The sequence below is a fragment of the Macaca thibetana genome, chromosome 7, assembly GCF_024542745.1.
Source record: "Macaca thibetana thibetana isolate TM-01 chromosome 7, ASM2454274v1, whole genome shotgun sequence".
Classification (NCBI taxonomy): domain Eukaryota; kingdom Metazoa; phylum Chordata; class Mammalia; order Primates; family Cercopithecidae; genus Macaca; species Macaca thibetana.
The window spans coordinates 122,340,040-122,360,438 of NC_065584.1; the positions used below are offsets into that span (position 1 = coordinate 122,340,040).

The 20,399-nt window shown below is 37.0% G+C and overlaps 1 protein-coding gene across 3 annotated transcripts in view; it reads left to right on the top strand.

The window, feature by feature from the left end:
• The window catches only part of TMCO5A (transmembrane and coiled-coil domains 5A), a 34,307-nt gene extending 14,318 nt beyond the window's left edge, over positions 1-19,989 (top strand). For 2 of the 3 annotated variants that reach the window (XM_050796071.1, XM_050796070.1), the window contains one exon: positions 1,971-2,357. In XM_050796071.1, the coding sequence (XP_050652028.1) occupies positions 1,971-2,169 (199 nt within the window). In that variant the 3' untranslated portion in view covers positions 2,170-2,357. Of the gene's footprint in view, positions 1-1,970; positions 2,358-18,855 lie in introns of those variants that run through there. The other variant, XM_050796073.1, reaches the window with a different exon arrangement.
• The last annotated feature ends 410 nt before the right edge of the window (positions 19,990-20,399 follow it).

Here is a 20,399-nt window from a genome sequence, read left to right on the forward strand (position 1 = left end):
GAAATGGTGAAGGTTTGCTCATGCAAATCATAACGAAGCCATAAGGCCTAAATAACTCATCAGTTGAAAGGAAAAAAAACAATCAAGACCACCATAGGATGGTTTATAAAAAATTATTACAGAATGTTACAGATAACATGAATGAAAGAAGACAACATAATCGTGGGTAGAAACTCATATCAAAACAGTAAGAATTGCCTCCAAATGATTCATAAATTCAGCCAAATTTCAATCAAACTCTCCAAAGGGTTTTTCATGGAACTGAATAAAATAATTCTAAAATATACTCTATATGAAGAATAAAGGGTCAAGAATAACCTGGACAGTTTTAAAGAGCAGGGAGTGGGGAACACGCCCTTCCAGATATCAGGACTTACTATGACGTTATAGTAATCATTATGGTGTGGTATTGGGACAGGAATAGGAAAACTGCCTAGTGGAATGGAACAAAGAGTTCAGAAATTGTGCACATAGCAAACTTTGGTATGTGACAGTGACTGCATGTCAAAGGAAAAGGAAGAATGAACTGTTCAATAAGAACAGCAGGAAAAAAAAATGGTTATCTATATGAGATTGGATCACTAAATGCAGTATATACAAAAGGCAAGCCCAGATGTGTTAAAGATGTAAATGCTTGAAAAAAAAAAAAAAAAATCTTCGAAACTCTGTATTATTTTCTATGCTACATAATAAATTACCCCAAAAACTTAGTGACTTCAAAGAACAAACAATTATTGGCACAGTTTCTATGGGCCAGGTGGTACTAGCCAAGTGGTTCTAGCTAATATGTGTCAAGAAGTTGCAGTTAGGATGTTGACCAAAATTGCAGTCATTAGAAGGTTTGGCTGGAGCTAGAAGTTATATTTCCAAGGTAAGTAACTTGCATATCTGGCAAGCTTTTTCTGGTAGTTGACACAAAGTCTCAGTTCCTCACTGCACAGACCCTCCCATAAAGCCACTTGAGTGTCCTCACAACATGACTGCTGGCTTCCTCCACAGTCTATGGAGGAAACTGCAATACCTTTATGATGTAATCTAGGAAGCTACACTACATACTGTGACTTCCACCATATTCCATTCTTTAGAAGTAAGTTATTAAGTCCAGTCCACACTCCAATTGAGGGGAATTCTCTTGAAAGGAGGAGTAATAAAGAATCTGTAGACATATTTTTAAATGAACATAGACTTTTAATAGAAAATATGGGTATCTTTCAGGTCTTGGGATAGGGAATTTTTGTAAAAAGGACACAGAAAGCATTGATTCTAATTAAAGAAAAGATTGACAAACTATACCCTATTAAAATTGATAATTTTTTTCTTTAACATCTTAGAGCAAGTGAAGGTTATAAAGTTAGGAGGATATATAACACTACACACAATGCAAAACGATTGATATCAACAACGTAAAACAAACTCTTACAAGTCAATAAGAAAAGCTAAAACTACCTTGTAGACAAATGGGCAAGAAGAAACACGTAAAACCAATAAACCTATCAACAGATGTTCAGCATCACTGTTCCTCATGGAAATGCATATTGAGGCCACAGTGAGAGATTATTTTACACCCATTTGATCAGCAAAAGTGTTTACATTTGATAATCAAGTGTTGGCGAGGATATGGGTCCACAAAACCTACACCTTGCTAGAGGGTTATAAACCAATGAAACTGTTTTGAAAAACAACTTGCCAAAACAAAACCAAAAATAAAACAAAAAATAAGAGAACAAAATTATTTTAGTGATAAATGCTACCAAGAAAATAAAACATGGTAAAGGATAGAGAATAACCAATAGGCCAGAACATGGGAGAGGGAAGCTGCCATTATAAAAGGTTGTCAAGAAAGGGGGTGATAATCCATGAGAGACATTAGAATATCAATTGGGAGACAGATATGCATTCAGGTATGATTTATTTTTTGTTCCAAGTTTTCTAACCTTCTGGTTAACAGTTTCATGGCATTCTCTTTTTAGGATATTTTGCTGTCTCTTTTTCATCACCCTATTTTTCATCAGACTGCTGAGCTACCTGTTTTTTCATGTAAGATTCATAAATCCAGATCTCCTCGTCAATGTACTGCCCAAGGTGCTGAGCAGGAGCACCTTGTGGAAGCTCAGATGCTTCTTCTTTCCATCTCTCACACTTGAGACAGAGGACATGTTACCCCACTGATTCCTCAAGAAATATCCTTGAGCAACAGAAGGCAAGTGGGATCCGAGCGTGTAGAAAGGAGGCATGAAACTTGTGGAGGAAAGAGATTTGCTTCAGTTTTTTCCTCATCGTTTGCCTACTTGACTACCTTCCATCACCACATCATCTTTCCAGGATTAACCTTGCCCAGTAAAAAGCTCTGTAATAGATTTATGTGGCTCTATGGATCGGCTGAATTAGTACCTGATAGTAAACAAATCTGACCTTGGGGAATTACATAGATGCTAAGAAAAGTTAATTCATAAATTATTCTAGTGAGTCTCAAAAATCTGACACATTGGATTCCTGAAATACAGAAGATTACTTACTACTTATATTAGAACTCATAGGTTGTAAGTGACCTTAGCTTGAGGTAATTTATAGCAAATCCATAAATATTTATATTTACATATTTAAACATAAAATAAAAAGCCTATGAATAAATACGCCAGGCAAGAAATCAGAAGACTCCATCAATTATCCGTCTTTCAAGGACATCAATTTAACAACTATCTACATAAAGAAAGCACCTTTATAAGAACCAAAAATCAGATGAGCACTCACAGTCAAGTAGTTTTAACTTCATACTGCTGAAAGAGGCACTGAAGAGATAGGAAAAACAGTCTGGAATCGCCAACGCCACCCCTTCCCCATCCTCCCAGCAGCAGGGGTGTGGTGTGGAGAGCATTTCTGAGTGCTGGGGAGAGAAAGATTGCAGCATCTGTGAGATATTGAACTCAGAGCTTCCCTATTATAACAGAAAACAAAACCAGACCAAACTCACGTGACACCTGCCACAGAGGGATAATTTAAACCAGCCCTAGCTAGTGAAGAATTGCTGATCCCAGCTGTCGGAATTTAAGTTTCTGCAAGCCTTGCCACTGCCAAGCTAAAGTACTTTGGAGGCTTAAATAAAGTTGAAATTCCTAGGTGAGTCCTAGTGCTGCACTAGGCCCAGACACAGTGGACTTGGCAGGGAGCGGGGGTGGTCACCGAGTGGCTAAGGGAGTGCTGGAATTACCCCTCCCCTAATCCCAGGCAGCACAGCACATGACTCCAAAAGAGACCGTTTCCATCTGCTCAAGGAGGACTCAAGTTGGGAGGACTTTGTCTTGCATCTTGAATAGCAGTTCAGCCACTGCAAGATAGGGTACCAGTCAGAGTCATGAAGCCCCCTTTCCAGGCCCTAGCTCCCAGATGACATTTCTAGACACACACTGGGCCAGAAAGGACCCTGCTACTTTGAAGAGGACTCAGTCCTTGAAGGACTCATCATCTGCTAACTGAAAAGCCTTTGGGCCCTGAATAACCAACAGCAATACTTAGGTACTATATGGGGGGCTTTAGGTGAGACCCTGAGAATTTCTGGCTTCAGGTGAGACTCAGCATAGTCCCAGCTATTGTGGCTATAGGACAAGATTCCTTCTACCTGAGAAAAGCAGAGGAAAAAAGCAAAGTGGACATTGTCTTCAGCTTGGCCACAGTGGGGTAGAGCACAGAGTGAGCCCTTGGGTCACCAGTTTCAGGACTTGGTTCTCGGAATACATTTCTGGAACTGCCCTAGGCCAGAGGGGATCTCACTGCCCTGAAGGGTGAGTCCCAGGCCAGGCAGCGTTCACTACAAGCTGACTGAAGAGCCTTTCTTTAAAGAAACATTAGTGGTAGTCTGGCAGTACTCCCCCATAGGCCTATGGTGGCAGTGGCCATGGTGTGAGGCATCTCTGCTTTTGGAAAGGGGAGGGAAGAGTGGGAAGAACTGAGACTTTTGGTTTGAAACCCAGCTCATCCGCAGTACAACAGAATATCAGGTAGACTTCTAAAGTTCTTGACTCTAGACCCTGGCCCCTGACAGCATCTCTGGACATGCACAGGGCCAGGGGGAACTCACCACCATGAAGGGAAGGACACAGGCCTGGTTGCTTTGCCACCTGCTGATTGTAGAGCCCCAGGGCCTTGAGTGAACATAGGACATAGCTAGGGAGTGATTACAGCAGACTTTGGGTAAGACCTAGTGCTGTGCTGGCTTCAGGTCTAACCCAGCACAATTCTAGTGGTTTTGGCCACAGAGGTACTTGTGTTACACCACCCAGAGCTCCAGGTGACTCAGAAAAGAGAGAGACGCCATTCATTTGAGGGAAAGTAGGAAAAGAGAATAAGAACCTCTGCCTGATAATCCAGAGAATTCTTCCAGATTTTTCTCAAAGTCATCAAGGTAGTACCTCTACAAGTCGGAAAGAACCACAGTATTACTGGGCTTAGGGTGGCCCCTACAGCAGGTAATGGCTTAGATCACAACATCAAAGTCCTTTTGAATATCTGGAAGGCCTTCCCAAGTAGAATGGGCACCAACAAGCCCAGACTGAGAAGACTACAATAAATGCCTAACTCTTCAATGCCCCAACACCAAACACCTACAAGCATCAACAACATTCAGGAAAACATGACCTCACCAAACTAAGTAAGGCATCAGGGACCAATCCTGGAGAAACAGAGATATGTGACCTTTCAGGCAGAAAAGTAAAATACCTGTTTTGAGGAAACTCAAATTCAAGATAACACAGAGAAGAAACTCAGAATTCTATCAGATAAATGTAACACCGAGATTAAAATAATTTAAAAGAATCAAGATCAAGCAGAAATTCTGGAGTTAAAATGCATTTAGCATACTGAAGAATACATCAGAGTCTTTTAATAGCAGAATTGATCAAGCAGAAGAAAGAATTGGTGAGGTTAAAGACAGGGTAGTGGAAAATACACAGAAGACACAAAAGAAAAAATAAAATGAAAAACAACAAAGCACACCTACAGGATCTAGAAAGTAACCTCAAAAGAAAAAATCTAAGAGTTACTGGCCTCAAAGGGGAGGTAAAGAGATAGGCATAGAAAGTTTATTCAAAGGAATAATAACAAAGAACTTCCCAAACTTAGAGAAAGACATCAATATCCAAATATAGAACACCAACAGATTTAACCCGAAGAAGACTATGTCAAGGCATTTAATAATCAAAACTCCCAAAGGTCAAGGATAAAGAAAGGATCACAAATGCAACAAGAGAAAAGAAACAAATAATGTACAATGGCGCTCTAATATGTCTGGCAGCAGACATTTCAATGAAAATCTTACAGACCAGGAGAGAGTGGCATGATATATTCAAAGTGCTAGAGGAAATAAACATTTATCCTGCTATAGTATTCTGGTGAAAATGTCCTTCGAACATGAAGGAGAAATAAAGACTTTCCCAGACAAACAAAATCTGAGGGACTTCATAAACACCAGACCTATCCTATAAGAAATGCTAATGGGAGTACATTAATCAGAAGGAAAAGGACGTTAATGAGCAATAGGAAATTATCTGAAGGTACAAAACTACTGCTAATAGCAAGTACACAGAAAAACACAATATTATAACATAGTAACTGTGGTATGTAAACTACTCTTAAGTAGGAAAACTAAACAATGAACCAATCAAAAATAACTACAACAATCCTTTTCAGAACATAGACACTATAACAAGATAAAAATAGAAACAATAAGAAGTTAAAAAGTGGGGGTACAAAGTTAAGAAATAGAGCCTTTGTTTTCTTTTTTCATGTTTGTTTATGCAAGTAATGTTCAGTTGTTACTAGCTTAAAATAATGGGTTATAAGATAGTATTTGCTAACCTCATGGTAATCTCAAAAAACATACAATGAATACACAAAAAAATGCAAAAAAAAAAAAAAAAACCTAAATTATATCACCAGACAGAATCACCTTTACTAGAAGGAAGACAGGAAGAAAAGGAAGAAGGAAGAGAAGACCACAAAACAACAAGACAAATAACAAAATGGCAGAAGTAAGTCTTTACTTATCAATAATAACATTGAATGTAAGTGGACTAAACTCTCCAATCAAAGGACATAGACTGACTGAATGAATTTATGAACAGGACCCAAAGATCTGTTGTCTAAAAGAAACACACTTTAGGCAAGAATAACTATTCTTATATAAGACAAAATAGATTTAACGAGTAAAAATATAAGAGATAAGGTCACTACATAATGATAAAGGGTTAATTCAGCAAGAGGATACAACAATTTTAAATATATACGCACCCAACACTGGAGCACCCAGATATATATAGCAAATATTATTAAAGCTAAAGAGAGAGATAGACCTTAATATGATAATACCTGGAGACTTCAACACTCTACCTTCAGCTTTGCACAGATCTCCTAGACAGAAAATCAACAAACAAACATTGGATGTAATCTGCACTGTAGTCCAAATAAACCTAATGGATACTTACAGAACATTTCATCCAGCGGCTTCAGAATACACATTATTTTCCTTGGCACATGGATCACTCTCAAGAATAGACCATATTTTAGGTCACAAAACAGCATTCTCAAAAATTGAAATAATATCAACTATCTTCTCTGACCACAATGGAATAAAGCTAGAAATCAATAATGAGGAATTTGAGAAAGTATAGAAATACATGGAAATTAAACAATATGCTCCTGAATGACTAGTAGGTCAATGAAGACATTAAGAAGGAAATTAAAAAATTTCTTGAAACAAATGATAATGGAAACATAACATAACAAAACCTACAGGATACAGCAAAAGTAGTACTAAAAGATAAATTTATAGCTATAAGTGCCTATATCAAGAAAGAAGAAAAACTTTAAATAAACAACAAAATGATGCATCTTGAAGAACTACAAAAGCAAGAGCAAAACAAACGCAAAATTAGTAGAAGAGAAACATAAAGATCAGAGCAGAAATAAATGAAATCAAAATGAAGAAAACAATACAAAAGATCAATGAAACAAAAAGTTTCTTTATTGAAAAGTTAAACAACATTGAAAAACCTGCAGCCAGACTAAGAAAAAAAGAGAGACGATCCAAATAAATGAAATCAGAGGTGAAAAAAGTAGACTTGCAACTGGTCCTGCAGAAATTCAAAGGATTTATTAGGGGCCACTATGAGCAACTATAGGCCAATAAATTGGAAAATCTAGAAGAAATTGACAAATTCCTAGACAAAAACAACAAGATTGAACCGTAAAGAAATCCAAACCTGAAAAGACCAATAGCAAGTAATGAGATCAAAGCTGTAATAAATAGTCTCCCAGTAAAGAAAAACCCAGGACCTGATGGCTTCACTCCTGAATTCTATCAAACATTTAAAGATGAACTACAGGGGTTGCAATCCTAGTCTCTGATAAAACAAACTTTAAACCAACAAATATCAAAAGAGACAAGGGCATTACATAATGGTAAAGGGATCGATGCAACAAGAAGAGCTAAATATCCTAAATGTATGTGCACCCAATACAGGAGCACCCAGATTCATAAAGCAAGTTCTCAGAGACCTACAAAGAGACTTAGACTCCCACACTATAATAGTGGAAGACAGCCAGGCGTGGTGACTTACGCCTGTAATCCCAGCACTCTGGGAGGCCGAGGCGGGCGGATCGTCAGGAGATCGAGACCATCCTGGTTAACACAGTGAAACTCCATCTCTACTAAAAATACAAAAAATTAGCCAGGCGTGGTGGCGGGCGCCTGTAGTCCCAGCTACTTGGGAGGCTGAGGCAGGAAAATGGCGTGAACCCGGGAGGCAGAGCTTGCAGTGAGCTGAGATCCGGCCACTGCACTCCAGCCTGGGAGACAGAGCCAGACTCCATCTCAAAAAAAAAAAAAAAGTGGAAGACTTTAACACTTAGACTCCCACACTATAATAGTGGAAGACTTTAACACCCCACTGTCAATATTAGATGGATCAACAAGGCAGAAAATTAATAAGAATATCCAGGACTTGAACTCAGCTGTGGACCAAGCAGATCTAATAGACATCTACAGAACTCTCCACCCTAAATCAACAGAATATACATTCATCTCAGCACCACATTGCACTTATTCCAAAATTGACCACATAATTGAAAGTAAAACACTCCTCAGCAAATGTAAAAGAACAGAAATCACAACAAAGAGCCTCTGAGATCACAGTGCAATCAAATTAGAACTCAGGATTAAGAAAGTCTCAAAACCGCACAACTACATGGAAACTAAACAACCTGCTCCTGAATGACTACTGGATAAATAACGAAATAAAGGCAGAAATAAATAAGTTCTTTGAAACCAATGAGAATAAAGACACAATGTACCAGAATCTTGAGGACACATTTAAAGCAGTGTGTACAGGGAAATTTATAGGACTAAATGCCCACAAGAGAACCAGGAAAGATCTAAAATCAACACCCTAACATTACAATTGAAAGAACTAGAGAAGCAAGAGTAAACAAATTCAAAAGCAAGCAGAAAGCAAGAAATAACTCAGAACAGAACTGAAGGAGAGAGACACGAAAAACTCTTCAAAAAATCAGTGAATCCAGGAGCTGGTTTTTTTAAAAGATCAACAAAATAGATAGACCACTAGCCAGACTAATAAAGAAGAAAACAGAGAAGAATCAAATAGATGCAATAAAAAATGATAAAGGGGATAGCACCACTGATTCCACAGAAATACAAACTACGTCAAAGAATAACCTCTATGCAAATAAACTAGAAAATCTAGAAGAAATGGATAAGTTCCTGGATACATACACCCTCCCAAGACTAAACCAGGATGAAGTCGAATCCTGAATAGACCAATAACAAGTTCTGAAATTGAGACAGCAATTAATAGCCTATCAACCGAAAAAAGTCCAGGACCAGTTGAATTCCTAGCCGAATTCTACCAGAAGTACAAAGAGTAGCTGGCACCATTCCTTCTGAAACTATTCCAAACAACACAAAAAGAGGGAATCCTCCCTAACTCATTTTATGAGGCCAGCATTATCCTGATACCAAAACCTGGCAGAGACACAACAAAAAAAGAAAATTCCAGGCCAATATTCCTAATGAACATAGATTTGAAAATCCTCAATAAAACACCTGCAAACCGAATCCAGCAGCACATCCACCACGATCAAGTTGGCTTCATCCCTGGGATGTGAGGCTGATTCAACATATGCAAATCAATAAACATAATCCTTCATATAAACAGAACCAATGACAAAAACCACATGATTATCTCAATAGATGCACAAAAGGCCTTCAACAAAATTCAATAGCTCTTCATGCTAAAAACTCTCACTAAACTAGGTATTGATGGAACATTTCTCAAAATAATGAGTGCTATTTATGACAAACCCACAGCCAATATCATACTGAATGGGAAAAAACTGGAGGCATTCCCTATGAATACCAGCACAAGACAAGGATGCCCTCTCTCACTCCTATTCAACATAGTATTGGAAGTTCTAGCCAGGGCAATCAGGCAAGAGAAAGAAATAAAAGGTATTCAATTCGGAAAAGAGGAAGTCAAATTGTCCCTGTTTGCAGATGACATGATTGTATATTTAGAAAACCACATCATCTCAGCCCCAAATCTCCTTAAGCTGATAAGCAACTTCAGCAAAGTCTCAGGATACAAAATCAATGTGCAAAAATCACAAGCATTCCTATACACCAATAATAGACAAACAGAGAGCCAAATCATGAGTAAACTCCCATTCACAATTGCTACAAAGAGAATAATACACCTAGGAATACAACTTACAAGGGAAGTGAAGGACCTCTTCAAGGAGAACTGCAAACCACTCCTCAAGGAAATAAGAGAGGATACAAACAAATGGAAAAACATTCCATGCTCACAGATGGGAATAATCAATATCGTGAAAATGGCCATACTGCCCAAAGTAATTTGTAGATTCAGTGCTATCCCCATCAAGCTACCATTGACTATCTTCAAAGAATTGGAAAAAACTACTTTAAATTTCATATGGAACCAAAAAAGAGCCCATATAGCAAAGACAACCCTACTAAGCAAAAAGAACAACGCTGGAGGCATCACACTACCTGACTTCAAACTATACTACAAGGCTACAGTAACCAAAACAACATGGTACTGGTACCAAAACACATATATAGACTAATGGAACAGAACAGAGGCCTCAGAAGTAATGCCACACATATACAACCATCTGATCTTTGATAAACCTGACAAAAACTAGCAATGGGGAAAGGATTCCCTATTTAATAAGTGGTGTTGGGAAAACTGGCTAGCCATATGTAGAAAGCTGAAACTGGATCCCTTCCTTACACCTTACACAAAAATTAACTCAAGATGGATTAAAGACTTAAACGTAAGACCTAAAACCATAAAAACCCTAGAATAAAACCTAGGCAATACCATTTAGGACATAGGCATGAGCAAATACTTCATGACTAAGACACCAAAAGCAATGGCAACAAAAGCCAAAATAGACAAATGGGATATACTTAAACTAAAGAGCTTCTGCACATCAAAAGAAACTATCGTCAGAGTGAACAGGCAACCTACAGAAAGGGAGAAAATTTTTGCAATCTATCCATCTGACAAAGGGCTAATATCCAGAATTTACAAAGAACTTAAACAAATTTACAAGAAAAAAAAAAAAAAACCCCACCAAAAAGCGGGCAAAGGATATGGACAGACACTTTCCAAAAGAAGACATTTATGCAGCCAACAAACATGAAAAAAAGCTCATCATCACTGGTCATTAGAGAAATGTAAATCAAAACCACAATGAGATACCATCTCACACCAGTTAGAGTGGCAATCACTAAAATGTCAGGAAACAACAGATGCTGGGGAGAAAATGGAGAAATAGGAATGCTTTTACACTGTTGGTGGGAGTGTAAATTAGTTCAACCATTGTGGAAGATAGTGTGGCATTTCCTCAAGGATCTAGAACTAGAAATACCATTTGACCCAGCCATCCCATTACTGGGTATATCCCCAATGGATTATAAATCATTCTACTAAAAAGACACATGCACATGTACGTTGATTGTGGCACTGTCTGTTCACAATAGCAAAGACTTGGAACCAACCCAAATGCTCATCAATGATAGACTGGATAAAGAAAATGTGACATGTATACACCATAGACTACCATGCAGCCATAAAAAAGGATGAGTTCATGTACTTTGCAGTGCAACAGATGAAGCTTGAAATCATCATTCTCAGCAAACTAACACAAGAACTGAAAACCAAACACCACATGTTCTCATAAGTGGGAGTTGAACAAGAGAACACATGAACATGGAGGGGAACATCACACACAGGGGCCTGTCAGGGGATGGGAGGTTAGGGGAGGGATAGCATTAGGAGAAATACCTAATGTAGATGATGGGTTGATGGGTGCAGCAAACCAACATGGCACATGTTTATCTATGTAGCAAACCTGCACATTCTGCACATGTACCTCAGAACTTAAAGTATAATTAAAAAATAAATAAAGATGAACAATACCAATTCTATTCAAACTATTCCAAAATGCAGAAGAGGAGGGAATACTTCCAAACACATTCTATAAGGTCAATATTACCCTGACACCAAAACCAGACAGAAACACATCAAAAAAGAAAACTACAGGCCAAAATATCTGATGAATATTGGTGCAAAATCCTCCACAAAATACCAGCAAATCAAATTCAACAATACATTAAAAAGATCATATATCATGACCTGGGATGCAGGGATAGTTCAACATACACAAATCAATCAATGTGATTCATTATATGTACAGAATGAAGGACAAAAACCATATGATCATTTCAATTGATGCTGAAAAAGCAATTGATAAAATTCAACAATATTTCATGATAAAAGCCCTCAAAGAACTGGAGATAGAAAGAACATATCTCAACATAATAAAAGCCATATATGACAGACTCACAGCTAGTATCATACCGAATGAGGAAAAACTGAAGGCCTTTCCTCTAATTTCTGGAACATGTCCACTTTCATGACTGTTATTCAATATAGTACTGGAAATTCTAGCTAGAGCAATCAGAAAAGATAGAGAAATAAAGAACATCCAAATTGAAAAGAAAGAAGTCAAATTCTGCTTGTTTTCAGATGATATTATATTTGGAAAAAAATAAAGAATACACCAAAAAAGGCTATTTAGAACTGATAACAAATTCAGTAAAGTTGCAGGATACAAAATCAACATACAAAAATCAGTAACTTTTTTTTGTAAGTTATTGGGGTACAGTTGGTATTTGGTTACATTAGTAAGTTCTTTAGTGGTGATTTGTGAGATTCTGGTGCACCCATCACCCCAGCAGTATACACTGCACTATATCTGTAGTCTTTTTAAAAATATTTTTGTCCCTATATTTTTGTCCCTCACCCCCTACCACTCTTCCCCACAAGTCCCCAAAGTCCATTGTATCATTCATATGCCTTTGCGTCCTCATAGTTTAGCTCCCACATATCAGTAATAACATATGATATTTGGTTTTCCATTTCCGAGTTACTTCCCTTAGAATAATGGCTTCCAATCTCATCCAGGTCGCTGCAAATGCCATTGTTTCATTTCTTTTTATGACTGAGTAGTATTCCATCATATAAATATACCACAATTTGTTTATCCATTAGTTGATTGATGGGCATTTGGGTTGGTTCCACGATTTTGCAATTGCAAATTGTGCTGCTATAAACATGAGTGTGCAAATATCTTTTTTGTATGATGACTTCTTCTCCTCCTGGTAGATATCCAGTAGTGGGATTGCTGGATCAAATGGTAGTTCTTTTAGTTGTTTAAAGAATCTCTACACTGTTTTCCATAGTGTTTGTACTAGTTTACATTCCCACCAGCAGTGTAGAAGTGTTTCCCTCTTCACCACATCCACGTCAATATCTACTATTTTTTTATTTATTTATTTTTATTATGGCCATTCTTGCAAGAGGAAGGTGGTATCACATTGTGGTTTTGATTTGCATTTCTTTGATCATTAGTGATATTGAGCATTTTTTCATATGTTTGTTGGTCATTTGTACATCTTTTGAGAATTGTCTATTCATGTCCTTAGCCTACTTTTTGATGGGATTGTTTGGTTTTTCTTGCTGACTTGTTTGAGTTTGTTGTAGATTCTGAATATAGATTCTGAATAGTCCCTTGTCAGATGTATAGATTGTGAAGATTTTCTGCCACTCTGTGGACTGTCTGTTTACTCTGCTGACTATTCCTTTTGCCAGGCAAAAGTTCTTTAGTTTAATTAAGTCCTAGTTATTTATCTTTGTTTTTATTGCATTTGTTTTTGGGTTCTTGGTCATGAAATCCTTGCCTAAGCCAATGTCTAAAAGGATTTTTCCAACGTTATCTTCTAGAATTTTTATAGTTTCAGGTCTTAGATTTAAGTCCTTAATCCGTCTTGAGTTGATTTTTGTATAAGGCAAGAGATGAGGATCCACTTTCATTCTCCTACATGTGGCTATCCAGTTGTCCCAGCACTATTTGTTGAAAAGGGTGTCCTTTCCCCACCTTATGTTTTTGTTTGCTTTATCAAAGATCAGTTGGCTATAAGTATTTGGGTTTATTTCTGAGTTCTCTATTCTGTTCCATTGGTCTATGTGCCTATTTTTATACCAGTACCATGCTGTTTTGGTGACTATGGCCTTATAGATTCGTTTGAAATCAGGTAGTGTCATGCCTCCAGATTTGTTCTTTTTGCTTAGTCTTGCTTTGGCTATGTGGGTTCTTTTTTTGTTTTACATCAATTTTAGAATTGTTTTTTCTAATTCTGTAAAGAATGATGGTGGTATTTTGATGGGGATTGCATTGAATTTGTAGATTGTTTTTGGCAGTATGTCATTTTCACAACACTGATTCTACCCATCAGTGAGCATGGGATGTGTTTCCATTTGTTTGTGTCAACTATGATTTCTTTCAGCAATGTTTTTTAGTTTTCCTTGTAGAGGTCTTTCGTCTCCTTGTTTAGGTAAATTCCTAAGTATTTTATTTTATGTTTGCAGCTACTGTAAAAGGGGTTGAATTCTTGATTTGATTCTCCCCTTGGTCACTGTTGGTATATAGAAGAGCTACTGATTTGTGTACATTAATCTTGTATCCGGAAACTTTGCTGAATTCTTCTATCAATTCTAGGAGCCTTCTGGAGTAGTCTTTAGGGTTTTCAAGGTAAACGATCATATCATCAGCAAACAGTGGCAGTTTGACTTCCTCTTTACAGATTTGGATGCCCTTTTTTTCTTTTGTCTGATTGCTCTGGCTAAGACTTACAACAGTATGTTGAACAGGAGTAGTGAGATTGGGCATCCTTGTCTTGTTCCAATTCTCAGGGGGAATGCTTTCAACTTTTCCCTATTCGGTATTATGTTGGCTGGTGATTTGTCATAGATGGCTTTTATTACATTGAAGTATCTCCCTTGTATGCCAATTTTGCTGAGAGTTTTAACCACAAAGGGATGCTGGATTTCGTCAAATGCTTTTTCTTCATCTATTGAGATGATCACATGATTTTGGTTTTAATTCTGTTTATGTGGTATATAACATTTGTTGACTTGTGTATGTTAAACCATCCCTGCATCCCTGGTATGAAACCCACTTGATCATGATGGATTATCTTTTTGATATGTTGTTGAATTCAGGTAGCTAGTATTTTGTTAAGGATTTTAGTATCTATGTTCATCAAGGATATCAATCTGTAATTTTCTTTTTTGGTTGTGTCCTTTCTTGGTTTTGGTATTAGGGTGATACTGGCTTCACAGAATGAATTGGGGGTGTGGGGGTTCCCTCTTTCTCTATCTTGTGGAATAGTGTCAAAATGATTGGTACCAATTCTTCTTTGAATGTCTTGTAGAATTCTTCTGTGAATCCATTCGGTCCTGGACTTTTTTTGTTGGTGGTAATTTTTAAATTGCCATTTCTATCTCGCTGCTTGTTATTGGTCTGTTCAGGGTATCTAATTCTTCCCAATTTAAGCTAGGAGGGTTGTATCTTTCCAGGAATTTATCCATCTCTTCTAGGTTTTATCGTTTATGTGTGTAGAGGTGTTCATAATAACCTTTAATAATCTTTTGTATTTCTGTGGTGTCAGTTGTAATATCTCCTGTTTCATTTCTTAACGAGGTTATTTGGATTTTCTCTCTTCTTTTCTTTGTTTATCTTGCTAATGATCTATCAATTTTATCACTCTTTTCAAAGAACCAGCTTTTTGTTTCATTTATCTTTTGCATTTCTTTTGTTGTTGTTGTTTGTTTCAATTACATTTAGTTTTGCTCTAATCTTCGTTATTTCCTTTCTTCTGCCGGGTTTGGTGTGGTATGTTCTTGTTTCTGTAGTTCCTTGAGGTGTGACCTTAGAATGTCAGCTTGTGCTCTTTCAGTCTTTTTGATGTAGGTGTTAAGGGCTATAAACTTTCCTCTTAGCACTACCTTTGCTGTATCCCAGATGTTTTGATAGGTTGTGTCATTATTGTCCTTCAGTTAGAAGAATTTTTTAATTTCCTTCATTTCATTTTTGACTCATTGCTCATTCAGGAGCAGGTTATATAATTTCCATGTATTTCCATTGTTTTGAAGGTTTCTTTTTATGTTGATTTCCAGTTTTATTCCACTGTGGTCTGAGAGAGTGCTTGATATAATTTAAATTTTCTTAAATTTATTGAGGCTCATTTTATGGCCTATCATATGGTATATATTGGAGAAAGTTCCATGTGCTGTTGAATAGAATGTGTATTCTGCAGTTGTTGGATAAAATGTTCTATATGTATCTGTTAAGTCCATTTGTTCCAAGATACAATTTAAATCCATCGTTTCTTTATTGACTTTCTATCTTGATGACCTATCTACTGCTGTCAGTGGAGTATGGAAGTTCCCCACTATTATCAAGTTACTGTCTATCTCATTTCTTAGGTCTATTAGTAATTGTCTAATAAATTATGGAGCTCAAATGTTAGGTGTATATGTTTAGGATTGTGATATTTTCCTGTTGGACAAGGTCTTTTACCATCATATAATGTCCCTCTTTGTCTTTTTTAACTGCTGTTGCTTTAAAGTTTGTTTTGTCTGATATAAGAATAGCTACCTCTTCCTTGAATATTTATCCCTTCACTTCTTGTTTCATTTTTTGGATTCCCTTGCATTGGGCTTTGCCTTTCTCTGGTGCCTCCCTAATTAACTTAATAACTAACCTCCTGAATTCTTTTTCAGGTAAATCAGGGATTTTTTTTTCTTGACTTGAATCCACTGCTAGTGAACTAGTGTGATTTGTGGGGGGTGTTAAGGAGCCTTGTTTTGTCGTATTACCAGAGTTGGTTTTCTGGTTCCTTCTCATTTAGGTAGGCCCTGTTAGAGGGAAAGTCTAGGGCTGAAGGCTGTTGTTCAGATTATTTTGTCCCATAGGGTGTTCCCTTGATGTAGTACTCTCCCCCTTTTCCTAAGAATGTGGATTTCTGTAAGCTGAACTGCAGTGATTGTTGCCTCTCTTCTGGGTCTAGCCACCCAGCAAGTCTACCAGGTGCCAGGCTGGTACTGGGGGTTGTCTGCACAGAGTCCTGTCATGTGAACTGTCTATGGGTCTCTCAGTCATTAATACCAACAGAGTATTTGGGGTGGCTTCTGGGTCCTGCAGGAGCAGTCCACTTCCTTCAGAGGGTCTGTGAGTCCTCTCAGAATCGCTGGTTTGTTCTTGAAGTTGATCTGGAGCTACAATTCAAAATGCGAGCCTCTGCATGCTTCTCTCTCTGTCTGAGTTGCAGCTGCAATCTAGTCCTGCCTCCCATCCACCATGATGACCTGTCCCCACGTTGTGAAAATCAGTAGGATTTCTATATGCCAACAGTGAACAATCTGAAAAAAAAATAATAATAATAATTCCACTTATCATAGCCACAAATAAAATTAAATATCTAGGAATTAACCAAAGAAGTGAAAGATCTTTATAATGAAAAATGTAAAACACTGATGAAGGAAATTGAAGAGGACACCAAAAAATGGAAACTTATTCCAAGTTCATGGATTGGAAAAATTAACATTGTTAAAATATCCATACTACCCAAAGCAATCTACAGATTTAGTGCAATTTTTATCAAAATACCAATGACATTCTTCACATAAATTAAAAAAAAAAAAACTATTCTAAAATTTATAGGGAGCCACTAAAGACCCAGAACAGCCAAAACTAATCTAAGCAAAAAGAATAAAACAGGAGGAATCACATTACTTGACTTCAAATTATACTACAGAGCTATAGTGACCAAAGCAGCATGGTACTGGCATAAAAACAGACACATATACCAATGGAACATAATAGAGAACCTAGAAACAAATCTGCACACCTTGGCACCTACAGAGGTGCCAAGAACAAACATGGGAGAAAAGACAGTCTCTTCAATAAATGAAACTGAGAAAACTGGATATCCATATGCAGGAAAATGAAACTAAATCCCTCTCACCATATACAAAAGTCAAATCAAAATGGATTAAAGTCTTAAATCTAAGTCCTCAGCCTATGAAACCAGCACAAGAAAACATCAGAGAAACCCTCCAGTACATTGATCTGAGCAAAAATTTCTTGAGTAATACCTTAAAAGCACAGGCAACCAAGACAAAAATGGACAAATGAGTTCTCATCAAGTTAAAAAGCTTCTGCATAGCAAATGAAACAATCAACAAAGTTAAGAGACACATCACAGAATGGGGGAAAATATTTGCAAACTGCTCTTCTGACAAGGGATTAATAACCAGGATATATAAGGAGCTCAAACAACTCTATAGGAAATAAATCTAATAATCTGATTTAAAATGGGCAAAAGATTTGAATAGACATTTCTAAAAGAATACATACAGATGGCAAACAGGCATGTGAAAGGTACTTGACATCACGGATCATCAGAGAAATGCAAATCAAAACTACAATGAGATATCATCTCACCCCAGTTAAAATGGCTTATATCCAAAAACGGAATAACAAATGCTGGCAAAGATAGAGAGAAAAGGGAATGCTCATACATTGTTAGTGGGAATGTAAGTTAGTACAAACACCATGGAGAACAGTTTGGAGGTTCCTCAAAAAACTAAAAATAGAGCTACCATATGATCCAGCAATCCCACTGATGGGTATATACTCAAAGGAAATCAGTATATTGAAGAGCCATCCACACTTTCATGTTCACTGCAGCACTGTTCACAATAGCCAAAATTTGGAATCAGCCTAAGTGCCCATCAACAGATGAATGAATAAAGAAAATATAGTACATCTACGCAATAGAGTGCTATTCAGCCATAAAAAGAAAATGAGATTCTGTCATTTGCATTGGAACTGGAGGCCATCATGCTAAGTGAAATAAGCCATGCACAAAAAGACACATATCACATGTTCTCATTTATTTGTAAAACCTAAAAAATCAAAATAATTGAACTCATGAAGATAGAGAGTAGAAGAACGGTTACCAGAGGTTGTGAAGGGTGATGGCAGGGAGGTGAGAATGCTTAGTGGATTTTTTTTTTTAAAGTAAGACCTAGTATTTTATAGCAAAACAGGGTGACTATCATCAATAACAATTTAATTGTACATTTTTAAATAACTAAAAGAGTATAATTGGTTTGTAAACACAATGGATAAATGCTTGAGGAGATGGGTACATCATTTTACATGATGTGATTATTACTCATTGCATACCTGTATCAAAACATTTCATATACCCCATAAATATACACACCTACTATGTACCCACAAAATTTTTTTAAGTGCATGAATAGATTTGGGGCTTTAGACAAGGCTAGAGCAAGAAACCTCAAAACAATGTCTTTGAGACATCGTTTCTTTTTCTTCTCTCTTCAGATGGGTCTTCTCTTTTTAGTGACAAGATGGCTGCCAACAACCTAAATCTCGTACTACCAGATTAGCAATCTTTGCAGAATAAAAGCATTTTCCAATAGGTTCAGCAGTAAAGTCCAGAAAAGATCATAAACTGGCCTATCTGAAGTCAATTGCCTACCCTGTCCCACAGTCAATGTGGCCAGAGGGATGGAATACTCTGATTGGTCAAGCTTATGTCATATGTTCAGCCCCTTATTAAGGATTAAGAGTAGTAAAAGAAGAAGAATAAAGTAAGGGAATCACCTAAACTATGTGGAATGCATTTCTCCCAGTAAAACGGGCTCAGTTCCTATGGAAGAGAAAAGGGATGCTGGACATGCAAAAGCAGAGGTCTACTTCATTGTTAAAGTCTGTGTCTTTGTATAAGCAAAAATTGTAACTTCTAAAGACTGTAGGTTAAGGTGGCGAAAGCTACTACACCACTACAAAGAGCTCAGTTTAAGAACCATGTAAATAATCAGGTCACTAGGGCTAAAGTAAGCAACAATTCTAAAATAACTAGAATATGACTGGTATAAATTGCTTCACCAACTCAAAGTAGCATATACATCACACCTCTTATTTTTCCAATTAATTGCTGAAATACTCACATGCCTTACTAATAGGATATACTCTACATTATTTTCCAGTACAAGAGAAAATTATTTTAAATGATAAGGTTTTAGGTCTAAAAATGTCATTAACTTTAAGAAAGCTGGTATCAAGCAGGTCATATTTTCTAGGCATTGTGCAATGACTATAGAAATTATGAAAATGTGTAACCAACCAGTAATATCTAGCCACATGCAAATTTTATAAAAGATCCTTTTAATTAACTTCTCGATTAAATGGAAAATCCAAACTGAGGTTACATTTATAGGGTCAGTTACGTGCTAAGGAGGAAGCATAGAGAATAGAATAGTTCCCAGAGGCTGTCACTTTCTTAATTTAAGGTAAAAAATTTTACCCTATTAGCTTAGTATTAGATGAAAACAGAAATTCTGGTCACATAGAGTTACTATTCACTGCAGTGAAGTATATCTTTTCAGAAAGTTGCATAAAATTGAATAATATATCATGTATTAAATTAAAAAAAAAAAACAGGATATATTTGAACTCCTTGAAGTTATTCCTCCCACCTAAACTGTCAGAATCTTTACAGCTCTTAAGTCCAAGGGCAGGGAGGGGTCATTCTAGCATTCACACCAGCCAGGAGTCAACCTGGGACACCTTGGTCCACTGCCATTGCTTTGTGAGAACACATAATGTCGCTATTGAAAACTGATCCTACACAAAGTGGTCAAGTAATTTATTGTACAAATTGAGACATTTTTGATAATAGAAAGGAATGCTGTTAATAGTTATGCCAGGACAAGAGACGTTAGCCAGGACTGTTTCAGAAAACCAGGATGTATGGTTACCTTCTATGTAATTCAAGATCTTGTTCACCCTATGTGGTTTGCTGAAGCAGGTGGGTTTCATTCTTCAGTGTTAAGTGCAGATAACAGTGTTCCATGCTTAGTATC